Source organism: Pleurodeles waltl, chromosome 6, assembly GCF_031143425.1.
Source record: "Pleurodeles waltl isolate 20211129_DDA chromosome 6, aPleWal1.hap1.20221129, whole genome shotgun sequence".
Classification (NCBI taxonomy): Eukaryota; Metazoa; Chordata; class Amphibia; order Caudata; family Salamandridae; genus Pleurodeles; species Pleurodeles waltl.
Window position 1 is genome coordinate 927,245,408 of NC_090445.1, and position 21,910 is coordinate 927,267,317.

The 21,910-nt window shown below is 43.4% G+C and overlaps 1 protein-coding gene across 1 annotated transcript in view; it reads right to left on the reverse strand.

Annotated features, from left to right (window-relative positions):
- The window catches only part of TCERG1L (transcription elongation regulator 1 like), a 1,516,577-nt gene that overhangs the window by 907,751 nt on the left and 586,916 nt on the right, over window positions 1-21,910 (reverse strand). Inside the window, exon 6 of the mRNA XM_069239738.1 lies at window positions 12,151-12,233. Coding sequence (XP_069095839.1) covers window positions 12,151-12,233 — 83 coding nt within the window. The remainder of the gene's footprint in view (window positions 1-12,150; window positions 12,234-21,910) is intronic.

The following is a 21,910-nucleotide window of genomic DNA, read 5'->3' on the forward strand; positions in this document are numbered from 1 at the left end:
GCGACTTCTCAAGGAGAAGATTGATGTTGCGCCTTCGTTGCGACCGAAACTTCAACGCACAACCCACCGAATCGATGCACAGCTGAACCAGGACAATGCAGCCCGACTTCCAGAGAGAAGATCGACCCGGCACCTGTCGTGCGGGAGAAATTTCCACACAATGGCCAGTGGATCGACGCAGCACTTGTGACTTTGATCTGCAAGCCCAGGATTCCACGTATAGTCCCCGGGGCACCAGAAACCCCCACAACCGGAAGAGGAATCAAGTCAGCGTGCTGGAAATCGATGCACAGCCTATCCCTGCGTGGAAAATAAAGACACAAGTCCGTGTGCGAAGGGGTGAAACAGACCCACACCTCTCCCTCTTCCACGCACCACCTCCTCTGCGGTCCCTTGCAGAGATTTTTAACGCAAACCAGGTACTTGGTGCTTGTAAGGAACTTTTATTGTTTTTAAGAGACATTTACTTGTTTTTAAAAGACTTAAGACACTTTATATCACTTTTACAGTGATATCTCAACATTTACTTATTGCATTTTAATCGTTTTGAACTGCATCTTATCAGATAAATATTATATATTTTTTCTAAACCCTGTGTGGTGTATTTTTGTGGTGCCATATTGTGGTATTGTATGATTTATTGCACAAATACTTTACACATTGCCTTCTAAGTTAAGCCTGACTGCTCAGTGCCAAGCTACCAGAGGGTGGGCACAGGATAATTTGGATTGTGTGTGACTTACGCTGACTAGAGTGAGGGTCCTTGCTTGGACAGGGGGTAACCTGATTGCCAACCAAAGACCCAATTTCTAACATTGGTGATCAGCGGCGAGGATAGGACTTGTATTTGTGCAGTGACATACAGTAGCTAAGTATTTCACTACATACCCAAAGTTGAAGGTCAACTTGATTCTCATCTTTTTCTGCAATTTTGTTTTTTCCTGTCAATCTTTTTACCAAAATCCTCACTCAACATGTCTCAGGCTGGGTCTCAAGCAGGAGATTTTGACATGGCCCTATTGGAGACATATACTGTCCAGCAGCTTAAAGGGATCCGCAGGGATATGGGAGTACCCACCCAAGGTGCCTCCAGAAAGGAAGAATTTCAAATGGCACTGAGGGCCTGGGCAGAGGCCCATTCAGAGGAAGATGCTGAGGAGGAGGAGCCAGAAGATGGCTGCCCAGAGGATTTTTTGCCATCAGTGGATGATGTTAACACTGCAATTGTGCCCCCTGCCAAACCAGGGAGTAGTGTCTATGATCAAGGCCTGACCTCAGTGGAAAGGAGAGAGGAGAGGGAATTTCAATTGCAAATGGCAAGGCTGAAAATTGAGGCACAACAGGAGGAAAGGAGAGCAGAGAGAGAAGCAAAAGCAGCTGAGAGAGAGCCTTAGCTGAGAAAAACCTATGTTGGCTCATAAACTGAGTCTCAAGGAGTCTGAGATCAAGGCAAGACAGTCTGAGTCCAGCAGTGATGGTGGCAGCATACATGCAGGACCTGTTGGGGAGAAAAAGGTTTGTATACCCAAGAATGTGGTGCAAAGTTTTGTGGTGGGAGGTGACATTGACAAGTGGCTGGCTGCCAATGAAGTTACACTAATGGCCCATGGGACCTCTGAGGAGCACTGGGGGCAGCTTTGTGGTTTTATGTGCCAGCAGTGAGGAGGGACACACTTCTTACACTAGTTCCACAAGATAGATATGTCTATGCACCCATGAAAGCCGCTCTACTGGACAAGTTTGGGCTGACCCCTGAGAAATACCAACAGAGGTTTAGGGACAGCACCAAACGTTCAACACAAACTTGAGTAGATTGTTATGATTTCTCTGATAAGGCACTGGATGGATTGGTGCGGGGCAGCAAAGTAGATGATTACAAAGGGTTATATGACTTGATTCTGAGAGAGCATATGCTCAGTATTTCTTTTACAGAGTTCCGCCAGCACTTAGTAGATAGTAAGCTGACTGATCTCAGGAAACTTGCTGAGGAGGCGGACCTCTGTGTTAGCACCAGAGTGTCCAAGAAGGCATCTGGGGGGGGACCCACAAAGGTGGTCAGGGCTCACAACAGAAGAAAGAGGGGGGAGAAAAACTTAAAGATAAGGAGTTCTCAAAAGATCCCCAAAAGAATTCCCAAGGTGGGGTGGTAACCATTTCTCTTCTAGATTTGGGGAGAAGCCAGGGTACTTTGATAACACGTTAGGGAAATTCATCCCCCAATGCTTAGAGTGCTACCAGCATGGACACTCTAAGGGTGACTCCCAGTGCTCCAAGAGAGCACAGTCCACCACTGGACAGACACCTGGGTTGGCTAGTGTAGCGCTCTAGAGGGGGGCGACAGTCCCAGTTAGCTTTGGGGAGCAGGCAGAGGTTTCCCTAGTGTCCCTGGGAGAAAGAGAGATAGTGCCTAAAGCCTGCATGCCAGAATACTTCCAAGTTTAGGCAGTGGGTCACCATTGATGGGCAAAGGGTGGAGGATCTGCATGACACATGAGCCAGTATGACTACTGTCAAGAGTCAGCTGGTGTCAGCAGAGTAGATAGTCCCTAATACATTCCACTTGGTCATAGTCGCTGACAATCGTGGGAGTCACCTACCGGTGGCTCTGGTTCCCTTTGAATGGGGGGGCGTCTCTGGTACTCTGAAAGTAGCCGTGAGTCCTACCATGCCTGTAGATTGTCTGTTAGGCAATTATCTTTAGCATACTGCCTGGAACGAGGTAGAGCTCAGATCCCACCTGGAGATGTTAGGTTTGCCTGAGTGGGTCTGCATGACCACAAGGTCCATGGCTGACTGGGAAGGGAGTCAAGGGTGTCTGGAGCCTGGAACAGTGGCCCAGACAGCTGCAAAGAGGAAGGGCAAGAGGTGCAGGAAACCCACCTTAGATGTTCCCACAGTGGTGGACGGGGCCCCTGATGAGGAGGAGGCCCCTGAGCCAACTGGGGAGGACATAGCTGACCTGGGAAACCTACCAGATCTTGCTGTCTGGCAAGTAGAGGGTGGGCCAACCAGGGAAGAATTCTGCAAGGCGCAGAAGGAATGCCCCACCCTTGAGGATCTGAGGTAACAGGCCACAGCCCAAGCAGCAGGTGACGCCTCTGACACTCACCATATTTACTGGGAGAATGATCTCATTTACAGTGAGCCTAAGGTTCCAGGCCCTGGGGCAGCATGTGTGCTGGTGGTTCCCCTATGTTACCGGGCCTTCCTACTGGGTCAGGCTCACAACATTCCCCTGGCAGGACATCCGGGACAAGACAAGACTTTTAACAGGCTTGTCACCCAATTCCATTGGCCCCGAATGAGGGTAGCCTCAGCTAATTTCTGCAGAGCTTGCCCCACCTGCCAGGCTAGTGGGAAGACAGAGAAAAAGTTTAAAGCTCCCCTAATCCCACTCCCCGTCATTGGTACCCCCTTTGAAAGGGTGGGCATCAACATTGTAGGTCCCTTAGACCCCAAAACTGCCTTGGGCAACATGTTTATCCTGGTTTTGGTGGACCATGCCACCCGCTATCCAGAGGCAATCCCTCTGAGAACAGTGACTGCACCGGTGGTTACGAGAGCCATGCTGGAAATATTTACCTGTGTGGGATTCCCTCAGGAAGTTGTGTCTGACAGAAGCACAAACTTCATGTCTGCGTACATGAAGTCTATGTGGGATGAGTGTGGGGTGACCTACCGGTTTACCACCCCTTATCATCCCCAATCTAATTGGCTTGTTGAGAGATTCAACAAGACCCTTAAAGGCACAATTAGTGGCCTGACTGAAGCCATGAGGCGTAAGTGGGACGTCCTCTTCCCATGCCTGATGCCTGCTACATCTATGCCTGGGAGTGAGGAGGACTGTACCTGAATCCCTACATCCCCAGAACCAAGTGAACCCAGGGGCTTGCTGGCTTGCATACAGTTCTGTAGTCTCAAGGACATCAAAGACTGCCTGCATCTCTCCTACAGCACCTGGACGCTTCCATATATCTGTCCTGCCCTGCTAAGTGGTGGCAATCCACTCCTGGGCCCTTGGAAGTAGCTTCTTTTGTGTTGCAACTGTTAACATCAACATGTCATGCCGTTGCTCCCATCGGAACTGCTGCATCTCTCCTCAACGCAAATGCATCATGGCTGCTGCTGAGGGCAAAGACATCACAGCACCAACTGCATGTCTCAGAACTGGTGCATCACCTTCAGCTGCAACGCATCGCCAATGCATCACCTGGCTTTGGGGCATAACGCAATGCATCAACTTCTCAACAGGGTTTGACCCACCACTGTTCGAGTAGCGACAACTGTGCAGCTCAATGACGACGCACCCCTGACTGTGTGGATTGTAACCGATGCATCGCATTTGCATTGTCTCCTCCACTACTCGCACTGGATTCTGGATGTCCACGCAACCGTCCATAGAAGTACTGTTTCAGCAGGACAATGTTGGTCAATGTAGTGGGCCACACTCCATCATGGTCAGCCTGAACTTTGTATTTACCAGGTCCAGCGTGACCAGATAGCCCCGGGTAGCAATTTATGCTTCTAAGCATTACAGTTACATTTAATCTTTAAAAAATTAATAGCTCGACTTCTACATATTGGATTTTTTATGTTTTGGTCTTGTTCTATACTTAAAAATATAATCTATCTTACTAACTTGGTGTGGAGTCTTTTTGTGGTGTTTTCACAGTGTTAATGTAATACGTGTTGCACAAATACTTTACACATTGCCTGTTAAGTTAAGCTTGACTGTTCTGTGCCAAGCTACCAGTGGGGATGCACAGGTTAATTTAGGGTGTGTTTCTGACTTATCCTGAGAAGGATTGTGGTCCCTACTTGGAGAGGGTGAATACCTCTGCCAACTAGAGACCCAATTTCTAACAGGACCCTTGTTTCTTTCAATGTCAAGTGACAATATATACCCATGCAAGCAAACTCCTGAACCTTTCATGAAAGAAAGTTAACATTTTCACTATTCTTGTAGCTCATGTTTTTTAAAGTACGCAAGGCATGGTCTCCATAAATTGAATCTTCAAGGTGTCTTGAAACCTCTCTCTGGCACTAACTATTCTGTCCATTCTTAATGGGGCTTAAAGTTGTCAGAAAAAAAGGAGTGTTGTCTCTAAAAAATATTTATTGTACTACAATCCAATCTAGCAACAGGAGTGTCTCACATACAGCATCTACTTGTTTATGCCTTTATTGATATTCAGAACCCTAAGTCCAGCTATGATGAATTTAAGTGCTCACAAGTTAAGTTCCCCAGGAATCTTTGCTGAGCCACTCAAATCACATCATGGCTCCCATTGTGATTTTGGTGGTTTGAGGACCGCCAAACCCCCGGTGGCGGTTGGACCGCTGGACTCCTGGTGTTCCGACCAGCAGATTAAAACCCTGGCAGTCGGACCGCCAAAGAACCGCTACCACCACCAGGATCATGGATCTCGGTGGGGTGGTGGCGTTCAGAGTCATGGTCAGCCACAGCGGCGCTTGTTCAGAGCTGCTGTTCTGATCAGGAACCCTCTTTCCACCAGCCTTTTCATGGCAGCATCCCTGCCATGAAAAGGCTGGCAGAAAGCCAGTCCTGGGTGTTCCAGTGGGGCCCTTGCACTGCCCATGCCTATTGCATATGCAGTGCAGGAGGCCCCCTGCCAGCACCCTTAGAATGCACACTGTCTGCTGTGCAGACAGTGGACACTCTGAGTGTGCTGTTGTGCCATGGCATTGGCCTTGGCGGAAACATCTTAAAAAGGGGTGACCGGTGGAAACATCGCAATACGACTGGGGGGAGGTCACTGGTATCACAGCAGCCTCCTCACCACAGCTTTGGAGATCGGATTATTCTGTCCTTCAAAGTCGTAATGAGGCCCTACGCATTTATCTGGTTCATTTGGCTCTCCTTTTTTGCCTTCAAGAACTTCAATATGCCAAAAGGCCTAAATTAAGTCATCAGTACTGGCTAGCTCATGCTGGGGTTGGGACACTTTTTTTTTATTAATATTGTTTTCTAAAAACGGATAGATATTTTCTTTGGGCTTTAAAACATAGGAAATAGCTCCCAAAGTTCAGCTGTGCATTTATCATCCTTCTTGGTGTGCATTTTGTTTTACCAAGCAACATGTTTGAGAAAAAAAATCCATACCTATTTTAGCATTTCCTCTGTTTAGGCATCATGCACCACATCTAGAAAATCTGATTAAATTACGTTTTTTTACCAATTAAATACAATTTCCATTAAAATTTCTAATCCTTTTACAGGTACCTATGAAAACTAGATCTTGGAAAACTTGTCTGCACTTTTCCACAACTCTTTTAACTGATCTAAATGTGCTGAAAAGTGTTACAAACACATGTAGATCCCAGTTGTACAGGTTTTTCCACATTAATCAAAAGTGTTACCACCTAAGTGGCAGTTACCTGCTGGGCCATATTTCATTGCTATTTAGAAATTTAGATGGGTAACAGCAAATATGTTTTTCACCATGGGGCTGTGAATGAAATTAAAACACAAGAGCTAAGCTCGAATTGTCTACGATGCCACTCAGAGCCCATAGGTGAAATAAATACCCATAATTCACTTTTTACCAACCTAAAATGTTATGCTATGTATGGCCGCCAAAGTCGTCTTCCCCAGCTTTCAATAGCTACACAGTGGCAGAGAAGTAATGAGGGAGCCATACATAAGATGGCTTCTATTATATATCCCTGTCCAAAAGGTTAAAAAAAAAAAAACGTATCTGCCCTCCTTGAACAACCAACCCCCACCACCTTCGCTGAATTTTTCCCCTTCTGCAACTACGTTTTCTGCTTTCAATCAAAGCAGACAAGCAGATGTGTGCTGACAAGCTCTCAGGGAGGCCTGTCAGCCTGGCCTAAAGGCCTTTATGACGTCACTACAGTGAGTACCCAGTTTTGTAATCAACTGTTCCTAAGTCACAGTAGTGGATTATAAAAGTCAAAAACTGAAATAAACGATGGAGGCTCACTATGAGAGCCATACTTAACAATAGTTTAATCTACTCTGCCCTTAGGAACATTTTTGACAGAAAAGTTACGTTTGCCGGGGAGATTTCATGTATCATTGCAATCACAAATATTGTTTTTTACTTGATCAAATTGCTAGCGTCTATGAATAGTAAACAGTTCTGTATGGCACGACCTAAGTATTTAATTCTATCATTTAATTTAGGCATTAGTTCTCGGTAGCATTTCAGCATAACTTTCTCAGTAAGCTTATTAAATAAAGACAGACACGTAATCAACTCATTCACCCATAACGCCTGCTTGGACATAAACTCTATCCACATATTTGATACAATTTCTGAATATATTGTGCCAGTGTGCCTCTATCACCATGGGTCAGTACAAGATTACTCAGGTGTTCTAGGCCTTCTCTGTTCATCAGGGCCAACCTATTATACTGAAAAGCAGCTATAGTAGCCATTTTGGCCTACCCTCTCTGACATCAACTGCAGGCTAAACAGAATGCTAGCTCAGTTCAGCTTTATATGTAGAAAGCACTCGATTTTGCATGTTATCATTCTGAACATTGCCATGCACAATCACCTACGGTATTTAAGAAAGGAACTTTAAGAACCTTGGGTATCTTAAAGAGACTGGTTTCATTTCTGAGAGTCACTATGGTGAGCACAGTTACAGAGTGAGTGAGGATATAGCACAGTAAAACATGTTCTCTCTTCCCACACAAGATTTAGGCATAAATGATAGTTGAAATTCCTTCTACAGCAGTTCTCCCTTTGAGTCCTGTGGTTAAACACAAAACTATTGAGTTAAGTTATGATGCACCTTCCAGTGACAAATATTAACTGCTAATCAACTGTGGCTCTGCCTACCTTACCCCTCTCTCCCACTTTCAGCCTATAACAAACCAGTCCATTTCCAAATCAGAAGGCACTGCTCAACTCCAAGACAATGGCATGCTAAATGCAACACACATGTGATATCATAAGTTGTAAGCATAGTGCCAGCTGCGCCAACCCCTGTGAAGTGACTCCAACATGGCAATTTATATCTGATCAAAGATTAATTTTAAAAAAAGTGATGACTGTGTGAAAATGCATTATTCATTAGGGTGGCCAGTACTTCACCACAAGTAATAATTGCAGATAGGTTTAGCTTAAGAAAATGTATAAGGCATTTAGAAGTACCAAAACAGTAAAAAATATGACACAATAATAACTCCACTACACTTTCTAAAAATAGAGAATATTTTAATTATCAAAAAGATACAAAAAAAATACAAAAATCAAATACGTGGAACCAGAGGTATGAATTGTTAAGTTTGAATTAAAAATTGAATCAAAAAGCACCCAGCCTCATCCTTTAGCAACTGGTCACACTAGACAGGGTCAAAGTCAAAAGTTAAAGGGCAACCATGATAGATCTCCGGTCAGATACCGGGCCTTGGTTCTTCCCGGTGGAAAGTTTGCCTTCTGAATAAGAAAAGTTTATGGGGAAAAAATTGTCACTGACAAGTTGACAGCAGAGCAAGCTGCACTCTGGAGCCAAAGTGGTACTCTGTGACGGTGAGTTGCTGGAGCACAAGGGGCAGCTGTTGATGAAGTTTGGCAATCTCTTAATGAGTATAGTCCAATATCCTTGCTCAGGAAGGTCTCAGCATCTATCAGGAGTTCCTTAGCATCAACCCCAGAGAAGCCATCTACATTCTGACTTAAAATCTTTTCTGGAATTCTGATCTCCTTCAGGAGTGCAAGCTAGCAAGTCAAGGCCAACTGGCAATTTGACGTTGATGGCTGCAGCTGAAATGGCAACCTTGGTCTCTGTCAGTTCTCTAGGAACAAATTTGTCAAAACGTTTCTAAGTCCTGCTTCTTGCAGTTTGGCGACAGGGAGGAGTACACTCTAACACCAGCCAGTGGTCCAGGATCAGGAAGAAACCACTTGGTGGTTAGGGCTAACTCGAACAGTAGACACTAGAAGGGTCCATTGTTTATCCAGTTGACACCGGTCAGTTTGACTCTTTCAAGAAAGTGGGCTTCTTGGAGCTTTTGTGTCCCTGTAGCGTAACAGGAGGTCATCCAAATTGATTTTAGAGTCCACTTCTTTGCCCTGAGTACAGGTGGGAGCAGGTCCAAATTTAAGGTTCTCCTCAAGAGTGTCTACAACAGGTGGAGTCCTTCTTATGTCTTCCACAAGTCAACTATTGTACCCAAGCATGACACATTATGCTTGTCACTAGCCTGTGGGTGAGGATGACTTTTGCCCCTCCCTAATCAATGCAGGGAAAAAGTTTCCAGGGGCAACCCTACCCATTGTTTCAGCAGATTATGTATGTTCTACTGTGAACAATCCTTCGATTCTCTCTCTATTTAAATCCAGCATGGCAGAACCTTCCTTCCCTAGTCCAGAGCTCCGAGCCCACCTTAGAGAGATAGCCAGGGAAATGAGCAACCTCTCTTTTGTGATGAGAGAGCGTAGATTTATATAACCTATATTAGAGTAGAAAATCTATATTAATGCGTGACAATGCTGCATAGAAAATAACAATAATAGTGACTTTTGCTTAAACGTGCATTTTAATTATGACTATAATGTGTGTGGCAACCAATGTATACGCAAACAAATAAATAGAATCATTAATGTTATGATTATTCGGGTTACATTAACAATTAAGATATTGCATTTATATAAAAAAAAACTTCATAGGCCTTAAGTTAGCGTAACTTGTAGACTCAGCTGCCTAGCTCTCATATTAAAGCATTTTTCTCTATTTTTCAGTGTGCTGACTCACAAAGGGCCATGACCCTGCAAATGTTATTTTCTTCCAACTCGGTAGATGCATGTATCTTTTATGATTCCGTTCCCATCCGCATGCCTACTGCTTTACTATAAATTTTATGTAGTAAATTGAAACAAATGTAGACTAATGAAATGTACAAGGACATTTAAACCATGAACAAAGGAACACTTGACCCGAGAAGACGTGCCAAATCCGTGAAGAAATCGCCGGATGTGCCCCCTCCGAAGACGTCAATTACGAAGACCAATCAAAGTGTTATGAATTATCGTGGGGTGACAATTGGGATTACTTAATGTATAATTTGATAGGTTAAGGATAGTGGGGTATAACAAATGTCCAATAGAATTTGGGGGGAAGGTATTACGAAAAAGGGATAAAAACCCATGTCACAGAAGGGTCGAGAGGAACTAGGTAGGGAATGCTATTGATTTTATCCAGAAACTCTGTCACTCTGTTTGGTGACTTTGAGACTTAATAAACCATCCTCACCCAGAGACTGCCCTTTACACTTCTCCTCCTTATGAGGAAAGTGTCCCCTGTCCTTTAGGCGAGTTTGACTGATGGCGAGTTAACTGATGTCCTGAAGACAAAGACTGATCCTGTGTGCTGACCCAATCCTTGGAGGGTAATTATGACAATGAAATTTGTAATTTGACTGTTTGCTTTTTATTTCTAGGTACCAACTGCTTGTTTTGGTATATACCATAGATAGATATTTTCCAAATTGGTGTTCTAAATTGTTTTGCATGAAGCCCAAATTGCTGATGCTAATCTGTGGATAGCATAGGAGTTCACTTTGACTGATGCAAATTGACAAATGACTGACATTGTGCTATGCTGAACTGAGACTTACGTGATATTTGTTGTATTCTAATCTATGTTCACACAGTGTTATGTTTTTATGTTTGTGATGCTTACATTAGTGAAATCTTATCACAGTTGCCATATCGTGACTATGCTTTTATGCTTCCTGGTATTAAGATTATCTTTTATGCTCGTAGATTGTAATCAATAGGGAATACAATTCATAAAATTCTATCAAAGGTGTGGTTATTCATGGCTGGAAGGTCAGGGTTGCGATAACAATTTGATTAATGTCTTTATCCAAAGTGAAATACATTGTGGTAGTAAATATTGATGACATTATTGATATATTGCTTGACATATTGATCAGTTATCTTGTCCTACGGTGTCTCACCACTGGGTCACAAGATTCATTGGCCTAAAACGAGTCCTAATGTGTATAAAATTGACATAAAGGGACGCGTTATCAGTTCTATTTCAAAATCAGTTCTAAGGCAGCTCTTCTCCCACAGTGATTGGAGCATGGCTGACTAGGAGGAAACAAGAGAGGGAGGCCTAGGTGTGAGCTACATCTGCCAGTGAAAGAGTAAGCATCATTGGAAGCTAATTAGGTTCCTTTGCACAGCCCAGAAGATCCTACTCACAGAGGCACAAAACACCTCTCTATTCCCAAGGCCTTTGCTCAGATATGGGAGCTACTTCTCACCTCATCAGGGAGCTAGTAAGCCTATGGCTAACAGATAGTAGCTCATGCAAATGCAATTCTAGAGGCTTTAGGCAGGTTAAAGATGACTTTTTAAAAGTACCTTTCATAAAATATTTGTTAGAAATATGACTTTACCAATTAAATTGATTTGTAGTAAATATTTTCAAAAGACCATGATAAAACTTTCTATCTGGTTCCCAGGCACCAATTACGTTATTACAATAATGTATCCCGATGCTTTCCTATGTAACAGCTATGTCTGCTATATTGAAAATAGCTTTTAGGGTATTGTCACTGTAAGGATATGTTTAAAATGTAACTTTTACACATCCTACTTTTAAATATCACACACCTTGGCCTGTGGGTATTTAAGGCCTACTCAGGGGAGAATCATTAATATTTAAAAAGAGGGTTTAGGCCTGTCAAAGTGTGTTATTAATGCAGGCTAAAATTGCAGTTTAAACCTGCACAGCCAGGTTACTAGTGGTAGGCCTGCACTCATGTTTTGTATTGTCACTTTATTTTTGCACTACAGTCTATTGGTGACATTTCACTTACAGGCGCTGGGTACATCTTGTACCATATACCAAGGACTAGGTAAGTTAATTTGCAAATTAGGAGTATAGCCAAGTTACCTTTTAGAAGTCAGAACACACGTAATTGAGCCTGGTTAGCAAAGTCCTAAAGCACATTCAAAAAGCAGCAGCATGAGCAAAAAAATAGGGCTGCTCATGCAAAAAAAGGCATTTTACAATGATACATCCACTGTATTTTGAGAAGACGCATTGCTGTCCAACTCATTCATAATGCTATTTCCTTTTCTATTAAAAAGGTTTCCAACTGTAAATGATTTCAACGTAAAACATAAAAGTACCAACCTTATTGTCAATAACACTTGGCTTGCTGTTTATATCCGTATGCAAAATTAATGCTGTTGAGGTAGAAGATCTGCAGTTTTTCTCTGTAAAGAAAAATATGGAGAAAGAAGACAGTTTTTGTGACTGAGGAGCAATAACAGACCCAATCTCACCAATATTCAGTGCAGTAGCATTGAGTGGGAATTCACATGTAAAATGCACGTTTTAACAATGAACAACCTGATTACTGGCATATTGAGTATCTCAGAGACATAGCAAGACTGCAGTGTACTTGTAACGGGTTAATGGACTAGTCAGGTGATACACCATCTGAAAAGACTGAGGACTTCCTGAAAGAAACTCATCTTCACAGGCCTTACTTAGCTTTTCTTAAGCATTCTGGCACCCCTTTTCACTGTCTGTTGATGGATACTTCTATGCAGAACTTCAGTAAAAAATTGATTTGCACTGGCAGCCGTAGCTTTTGGTAGCTTGGACTCTTCATACCATGGGATCTTACTGGCTAGTCAAGAACACAAATATTTGCCAGGTGGCTTGGTTGGAGGCCATATAATGAAGTGTGGATGAGACAAAGGGCACAATCCACAAATTGAATCTTATAGTACGTAAAGAAGAGCTTCAGTTAAATACCTTATGTACAGCAAAATGCCATTTATAAATATACAGTCAGAGACCTCTGTCTCTTATATCTTTTCTGTGCGGAGCTGTCCACCAAGGTAATAGAGTTAGTTATATGCTCAGCAGTATATGTGCTAAGGACTCAGAAGAGTGACTGGAAAATGTGGAATACTTACTCTGAAATGGAAGAGATTTAGAAAAATGTTAAGGCAGATTTAGGGAGGAACATTCTCATAAAAAGCATACACAAAGAGTAAGACCATTGTTATTTAGCAACTACACTTCTAACATTTCTATTACATTAAAGGTAGCAAAACAGGTTGAAATGTACTCCAACCTAGTTTTAGGATAACTTAAGAGCCACGCATAGCCACTCACAGGTACTCTGAAACATAAATCAATAGGAAAGCAATAATTATACTCCATAGAAGCTAATGTTCAGTTACTTAAACTATTCTATTATTCTGACATATGTATATATATATATATATATATATATGCAAAGAGGCATTTCCTGCTAAATTATAGTGCTAAATGTCAGATTTTCATTTCAAGTAATTTTGTTGTAATTTTGGGTATTTACGTGAAAGCAAATTGCTTGCGTTTCATACACCCCTAAACAAAATATCAACCATCATAAGGAAATAAAAATCTACAGCACACGGAATGGGAATACCTTTCTGCAAGAATGACATTGAAAATTTTCAAAAAACTAAAAATTAAAAATTAAAAAGAATGCAGGTGAAGCAGTGTCAAAAAGAAGAGTGAGCCTTAAACAACTCAAACAGAAACCTTCCTCTAAGTAGCCAAGTATTTTCTCCATGATGAGGTAGAGCTGTCAATCCTCTTGCATTTTAAACATTTTTAGCAAAGTTCAGTCCCCTGGAGGTAACCAGTAGAGTGATGTAGCTAGTAGCCCTAAGTGACATCCAGTCAAATTTTGAAACTTTAATGAAATGTGTTGCTTTTGGAGGGAAATTTAGGGGCATTTATTGACAGTTTTGATTTATTTACAGAGCACAGAACAACACAGTATCAAAACACAAACCATATTAACCTCTTAGCTGCTGGGCCTTCCCCACCCCCCCGTGCTGAGCCCTTTTTTGGCTATTTGGGGTAGTTCGCGCTTAGGCCTTCATAACTTTTTGTCCACATAAGCTATCCACGCCAAGTTTGCGTACTTTTTCTCCAACATCGTACGGATTCTAATAGTACCCAGTATTTGTGGTTTCCCCTGGAGGAGACCAAGAAATTAGCCAAAATACAGTGAAAATGTCATTTTTTTTAAAAAAAATGGGAAAAAAGGGCTGTCGAAGAAGGCTTGTGGTTTTTTCCCTGAAAATGGCATCAACAAAGGATTTCTGGTGCTAAAATCACCATCTTCCCACCTTTCAGGAACAGGCAGACTTGAATCAGGAAACCACATTTTTCAACTCAATTTTGGCATTTTACTGGGACATACTCCATTTTTACTATTTTTGGTGCTTTCAGCCTCCTTCCAGTTACTGACAGAAATGGGTGTGAAACCAATGCTGGATCCCGGACAGCTAAACATTTCTGAAAAGTAGACAAAATCCTGAATTCAGCAAGGAAATTGAAAGTGAGCTGAAAAAAACAGCCATTTTTCTCCACGTTTTACTCTGTAACTTTTTCCTGCAATGTCAGATTTTTTAAAGCAATATACCGTTACGTGTGCTGGACTCCTCCGGTTGCGTGGATATATAGGGCTTGTAGGTTCATCAAGATCCCTAGGTACCCAGAGCCAATAAATGAGGTGCACCTTGCAATGGGTTTTCATTCTATACCGGGTATACAGCAATTAATTTGCTGAAATATAAAGAGTGAAAAATAGGTATCAAGAAAACCTTTGTATTTCCAAAATGGGCATAATATAAGGCGTTGAGAAGCAGTGGTTATTTGCACATATCTGAATTTCGGGGTGCCCATACTAGCATGTGAATTACAGGCCATTTCTCAAATAGACGTCTTTTTTACACACTGTCTTACCTTTGGAAGGAAACATTTTTTAGAAAGACAAGCGCCAATAATACTTGTTTGCTATTCTGTGTTCCCCCAAGTCTCCCAATAAAAATGGTACCTCACTTGCGTGGGTAGGCCTAATGCTCGCGACAGGAAATGCAACATGGACACATCACATTTTTACATTGAAATCTGACCTGTTTTTTGCAAAGTGCCTAGCTGTGGATTTTGGCCTCTAGCTCAGCGGGCACCTAGGGAAGCCTAGCAATCCTTGGCATTTTTAAAAACTAGACACCTTGGGGAATCCAAGATGGGGTGACTTGTGGGGCTCTGACCAGGTTCTGTTACCCAGAATCCTTTGCAAACCTCAAAATTTGGCTAAAGAAAAAAAAAATCCTCACATTTCGGTCACAGAAAGTTCTGGAATCTGAGAGGAGCCACAAATACCCTTCCACCCAGCGTTCCCCCAAGCCTCTTGATAGAAATGGTACCTCACTTGTGTGGGTAGGCCTGGTGCCCGCGACAGGAATAGATCACACAACGGTCAATGTTGGTCCTTACATGAGGCAGCTGTTGACCCTGGGGTGATCCATTCCTGACGCAGGCACTAGGTATAGGCACTCAAGTGGGGTAGTGTTTTTTATCAGAACAGGTGAGGAGTCACTGGGTGGTAGGAAGTTTGTGGATCCCAGCATATTCCTGTAGTTTGTGTGACAGAAATGCGAGAAAAATAGAGTTTTTATTCAACATTTCAGCTTTGCAGGGTATTCTGGGTAAGAAAACTTTGGGGAGTCTACACAAGTCACACCTCTGTGGACTCCCCCGAATGTCTAGTTTCCAGATATGTTTGGGATTAGTATGTTTCTCTATATGGCCGCCGAACCCAGGACCAAAAACACAGGTGCCTGCCTTGCAAAACCAGTTTGTTTTGTGATAGATAATTTTGATGTCTCCACAATACGATTTGGGCAGTGGAATTTGGGGCTGAACTAAATTGGGGAGCTCCCAAGAGAGCACTCTATCTCTCTGCTTGCCGCCGCATTCACCTGCTCTCTGGTTTGGGCTAACCCACTATTACCCCGTTGCACAGACTGTGCTTGCGAAGGGACAGCAGGACTGTCCTCCGACTGAAAAATCACTCCCAGAGTCTGCGCCATTGTCCTATCCCTCAGATGCTGTTTCAGTATCTGATGTCTCAGTCTCTGATCCTATGTCAGAGCTGTCCTCTACAACCCGAGTGACGGCAGATGCCATCTCTGCTATTGGCTAAACTGTTGCTCTAAAACACTAGACTACGTAGACAGTCACAAAATCGATGGTGTGTGTGAGATACGTGCAACAGTAGAGGCATCGAAAGTGATCGCGCCCCCCCCCCAGGTGGCACCGGCACCTACCTTTTTTTAAAAAAATATGCCCCCGGGGGGGGCTTTTTCCGAGGGGGCCGACCCCCCCAAGTGAAATCCCTGGTGTCTAGTGGTGTTTCCTGGCCCCCCATCTCAGCTGTGCTGCGATGGGGGGCCAGGAAACACTTTCAGGAAGGCCTCGTAAGAAAGGGGAGAGTCTCCCCTTTCTTACGAGGCCTTCCCGAACGTGGGGAAGGCCGTTTGGGGCCGTTTTCCCCATCGGAGCAGGAAGCGGCCTTATGGCCGCTTCCTGCTCCGATGGGGAATTCAACATGGTGACGTCAGCGAAAGGGGCGGGTGGGGGGCCAGGGGAGACACGGAAAAGCTTCTGTGTCTCCCAGGGACAAAAAAAAAATCCTCGAAACCCCTCCCTGGTGTCGGCCACTGGTCGTGACCCGCACCAGGGAGGTAGTGCGGGCGTCGGCCAGTGGCCGACGCCCGCACCCAAGGGGTTAACAACACAACAAACACAAAAGAGTGCACAAGTCAAAACACAACAAGTGTACAACACAAAACGCAAGGATAATAATGCAGCAAAAAATAATACATCACCGCCACAGCAGTATGCAGCAAAATAAATATGCACAAATATTATTTGTCCTTATTACCACCCTCAAAAATATACTAAGTAATTCAGAGGTAAAAGGTATTGCATTGTGCACTGTGTTGCCAACAAGGACATGTAATACCACCAGTCAAAACATTTTGTGGGCAAGCCCAACATCTTAAAATAGCACTTACAGTGTTCACTTTATGTCATATAACCCAGTGACTCCCATCTCTCAAAAGATTGGTCATCAGCATCAAAATACCTTTACCAGCTTTTTAAAAAGTTCCAGGCAGTAAATAGTTCTTGTGGACATTGTTACTTCTTTTAATGGCTCAATATTCTTAATTCAGCAGAATATGGCATCTCATGGATATAGACATTGATGGGTAGTAATGGGTTGGAGCTGTGGCAACTTGCTTGCCTCTTGTGACCCATGGCTTCAGAGTGAGAAAATAATTGCAAGAACTTAGTGGAGGCTTGCTGTAATAAGCAACGGGGTTGCATCCTCCCTATATTTTGGTCATTTTGCATGCACTAATAGTGAATATATCCCTAAATGAGTAAAGTTACATTGATTGGGACCTTCACTGGCAGCTGAAGTAGTAAAAACGATTTATTTATAAATGTATGCTGCATGCATGCTTGTGGGTGAGAGCGTTTGTATATGTAAGTCGGTGTGTGAGTGAAAGTGAGAGTCAGTGACAGGTAGTGAGATTGAAAGTAAATATGAATGAATGAGTGATATGAGTTTATGGAGTGTTAGAGAGTGTGAGTGAGTGTACATTGAGTGAGAGTGAGTGAGTCAAAGTGTGTGAGAGTAAGAGTGAACGCAAGTGAGTGTGAATAATTTTGAGTGAGGGTATAAATGAATATTAGTCAGTGAATGTGGATGAATGAGTGAAAGTGAGTGAATTTGACTGAGTGAGTGCAAGCACGAATGAGGGAGAGGAAGTGTGGGTAAAGGCAATTTCAAAAAGTGTGAGTATGAAAATGAGTGAGAGTGTGAATGAATGCTAATGACTGAGTGAGAGAAAGAGGAAGCATAACAAATTGAATGAGTGAGTGTGAATGTGCGAATGTTAGTGAAAGTGAGTGAGAATGAAATGTTGTGTGTGAGTCTGTTATTGGCTCTAGCATACTGAAGGCAATTATTGTCTTACAGAGGCACCCACAACACCATACTGGTTCTGACATACAAGAGGGAATTCATAGCTTGATAGGGATCTGTGATAAAAATCTAAGACTGCATACTGGAGGTAGTTCCTGGTATAATAGGCACTCATTGTATGATACTGGTGGTAATTTATGAGAGGTAATTCTTGACATTTCTTGCCATGGAGAAATGCTAGTATACTTGATGAAATTCTTGACAGCAGAGATAGCCATAGCACAAATGCAGACAATAGCATATTGGTGGTAAAACTTGGCATAAGGGAGTACACATGTATATGGTACAAATGAACTGTGAAATAATTCTGCTCCAGACATACTTTATGCAACTTTTGGCACAAGGGGACACCCATTGTATATTGGGGCCCTCATAATACCTGGGGCCACCCATAGTTAAATTCTGGCCCTGGCACACTGGAGATCATTTTTTACCTGTGGGGATATCTATAGCACACTTAAAAAATAGGACCAGCTCCAGAGCAATGTAAGTTTTCTTTCTTTTCTTGACACATCATGGAAAGACTTGGGGACTGATTTATATGTTGGTGGGAAGGAAACTCTGTCAGAGTGGCAACGAAGTTCTCTCCCCACCAACATAATTTAATTGCAGCAGGACCTAAAGTTTGGCCACTGAGGAGACAAGTCTGTCTCTGTTATGGGCAAACTTCTCTAATGGCTCTGTGGAGTAAGGGGCATATTTATACTCTGTTTGCGCCGAATGTGCATCAAATTTTTTGACGCACAATCGGCTCAAACCCTGCCCCATATTTATACTTTGACGTCCGACCCCGCGGGCGTCACAATTCCACCATTTGCGTCATTTTTTGGAAGGGGGAACCAGCCTTGCGTTAATTATATGCAAGGTAGGCGTTCCCTTCCAAAAAATGACTTTAAGGCCTGTGCCCCTTATTTATACTCTGACGTCATTTTGACGCACAGGAGGGGGCAGGCCTTAAAAAACAGCGCACAGCCTGATGGGCGCCATTTTTTAACGCCTGGGTCAGGGCAGGCGTTAAGGGACCTGTGGGCTCGGAAGGAGCCCAGAGGTGCCCTCCCCTGCCCCCAGGGACACCCCCTGCCACCCTTGCCCACCCCAGGAGGACACCCAAGGATGGAGGGACCCATCCCAGGGAAGTTGAGGTAAGTATTTTTTCCCGTTTTTTTAAAGTGTCATAGGGGGGCCAGATTTGGGCCCCCCTACATGCCACCATGCCCAATGGCCATGCCCAGGGGTCAAAAGTCCCCTGGGCATGGCCATTGGGCAAGGGGGCATGACTCCTTTCTTTGCTATGACAGGAGTCATGTCAATGGAGTTGGGGCGTCAAAAAAAAATGGCGCAAATCCGGGTTGAGGCCTGAATTTTGCCTCAGACCTGACTTGCACCGTTTTTTGACGCACAACCCCCATTTTCCCATACGCCGGCGCTGCCTGGTGTGAGTCATTTTTTTTTACGCACACCAGTCCGCAGCGCCGGCTAATGTCATTCCATTAATAAGGCGCCCGCATGGCGCATTGGAATGGCGTTAGCCGGCGGTAAAATTTTTGACGCACAACTGCGTTGGCGCAGTTGTGCGTCAAAAAGTATAAATATGGGCCTAAGTGTCATCAAAGAAATGGCTACATGTCCACCTGCATAATCAGGATGAGTGGACATGCAATAAATGTTTACTGTTTCTTACTGCCAAGTAAAACCTAAGGAACAGTAAAAACATTACAATGCTCCCTTTGCCCTGGTAGAAGACCCCCTTGGTGAGGGGAGCATTATATGTTTTCATTGCGAAAAGCTGCAGCCCTGTAGCAAGTGATATGCATTGCCAGGAACCGCTGTTACCTACCTAGTGGTTTTATAAATAAACCACTGCTTGGCGATCATTTATAAATTAGGTGGGAGGTCCCTCCATCATGGTTACAGGGAAGTTTACCCCGCCCCCATGGTGGAATAGTAGGCAATGTACCTAATATTAAATCAGGCCCTTGTTTATTTACTTGTGGCTCTTTGTCATCTTATTTAGGGACTCTTTAGAAAGACATATTTGGATGCCCCCTGTATGGACACATTTGAATTTTATTACTAGTTTCCTACTAATTCAAGCCCTCGTGTTGCCAAACAATACTAAATAATATGTTGACCTTTTAACAGTGTCACACAAAACAGTTCCCAAAAATCCTTAAAATGGGACATGCAACAGTGTAGCGAGGCAGAGACAGAGTTAGGTACAGAGGACTAGAGAAATAGAATAGGAGTGGTCATATAGAGAGAAATTCTGCTTTCCATGGGTGACCCTTGCAAGTTAGAGGCCCAAGGCAATTGCCCACTGTGACAATGCCTTTAAACGTCTAAAACTTTATTATTCTTTAGATTCGGCAGCTTGCCTCTTCTTAAGGCGTGCAACAGAATGCTTGCCATTCTACAAAGTTTAGAATAGTAACAATTTTTACGCTATCTATACTGGTCAGTTTTTTCCATGGACAGGCATTAGAGGAAGGATGTTATTGACAGGAGGGCTTGAGTAGCGGAGTGGCCTTGTCAAATGGTTTTGGCAGCATGCTATTTTTTTCTAATTAAAATTATAATTCAGAGGCAGTATGTCAAAAGTGAATCATCCTCATCAATCATTTTTACAGGGAACTCGATGCAATCATACAAATCTTTTGGCTTTTTATACACATTATCCAACCGCCTACTTTCTGAGAACCTCCTCCTCAGATGTTGATTCAACAGAGCATTTCACTATCAAGGCTGATGTGGGAATTAATGATCAGTACATGCAAAATTTAAATGTGCAGAAATGTTTTGTACGAATTGCCAACAGACTGTTTCTTTCTGCATAGTCAGACAGCAAATCAATCATAACAGATTCATAACATAGAAGAAAGAGGCCTATTTCTGGTAAAAAATCTGCAAGTCAACCATTACTTTAGACTTCATAGTATTTTTAATATTTAATTCATATGTAGTACTGGGTGGTCAGGCCACCAAGTGGTGCACACCAAATACAGCTTGCCCTGCAGCACCTTTGGCAGAAAAGAATGCCAGGGACCACTGTTTCATGGAAGCCTGCTTCATATGCATTTTACATCTGGAAGTGTATTTCCAAAGTACAAAATAAAAATGAACCTGGTGTCCAGGGAGTATTCTCCCTGTATAGTGAGAGCAATATTTTATTTTTCTTGGTTCTAGAGAGGTACGAGAGAAGGCCCTCCCTAAATATGACCGTTTTTCTGGACACAAAACAGCAATCCTGTAGCCAATGATAAAAGGTTTCTAGTAGCAGAGCAAACTCAGTCTCCGCCATTGGAAACCAGAGGTTCCCACACCTCTAAATGAGATTGAGATACATGAGTTTGGTAGAATGGGTACCCAGCCAGTTTATGGGCAGTAAATTAGGGCCAGATGTAGGTAGCCAAAAATTTGCGAGCCGGAAATTGCGAGTCTTTGCAAACAGGTATCCAACAAGAAGAAGCAACTTCATTTTGTGACTCGCAAATGAAGTCGCACCGCAGATTGCGAGTCCGCTAAAAACGAACACGCAAATTGCTAGTGGGTGTCGCAAATTGCGACTGTGCAGCAAATTGCATGCAGGTGCAGCAGAACACTCTTGAAACACTTCCTGGCTCTTGATGATGACATCACAGACAGGAAGTTTACAAATACACCTGGGAGGAGGGAGGACCACACCCATTTCCAACTGCTGAACAACCACCAGGAGGAACAGCAGCAACAATGGAGGACTCAGGCAGGAAGAGGAAACTCAAATTCTCAGAGAAGGAACTGGATGTGCTGACAGATGAATGCTGTCAGCACCATGACCAACTATTTGGAAGGGCTGCCCTCATTGTGCCAGAGTCTGACAAAAGGAGAATTTGGACAGACATCCAGGAGAAGGTGAATGCAATTGGCCTGAGCCACAGGAGCATAGATGAGCTGAAAAAGCGATGGTACGACCTGCACTCCAGGACCAAGGAGAGGGTGGCAGAGCGCCTCCGGGAGATGAGAGGCACAGGAGGAGGCCCATCTACCGTCCCACCACCCACACCC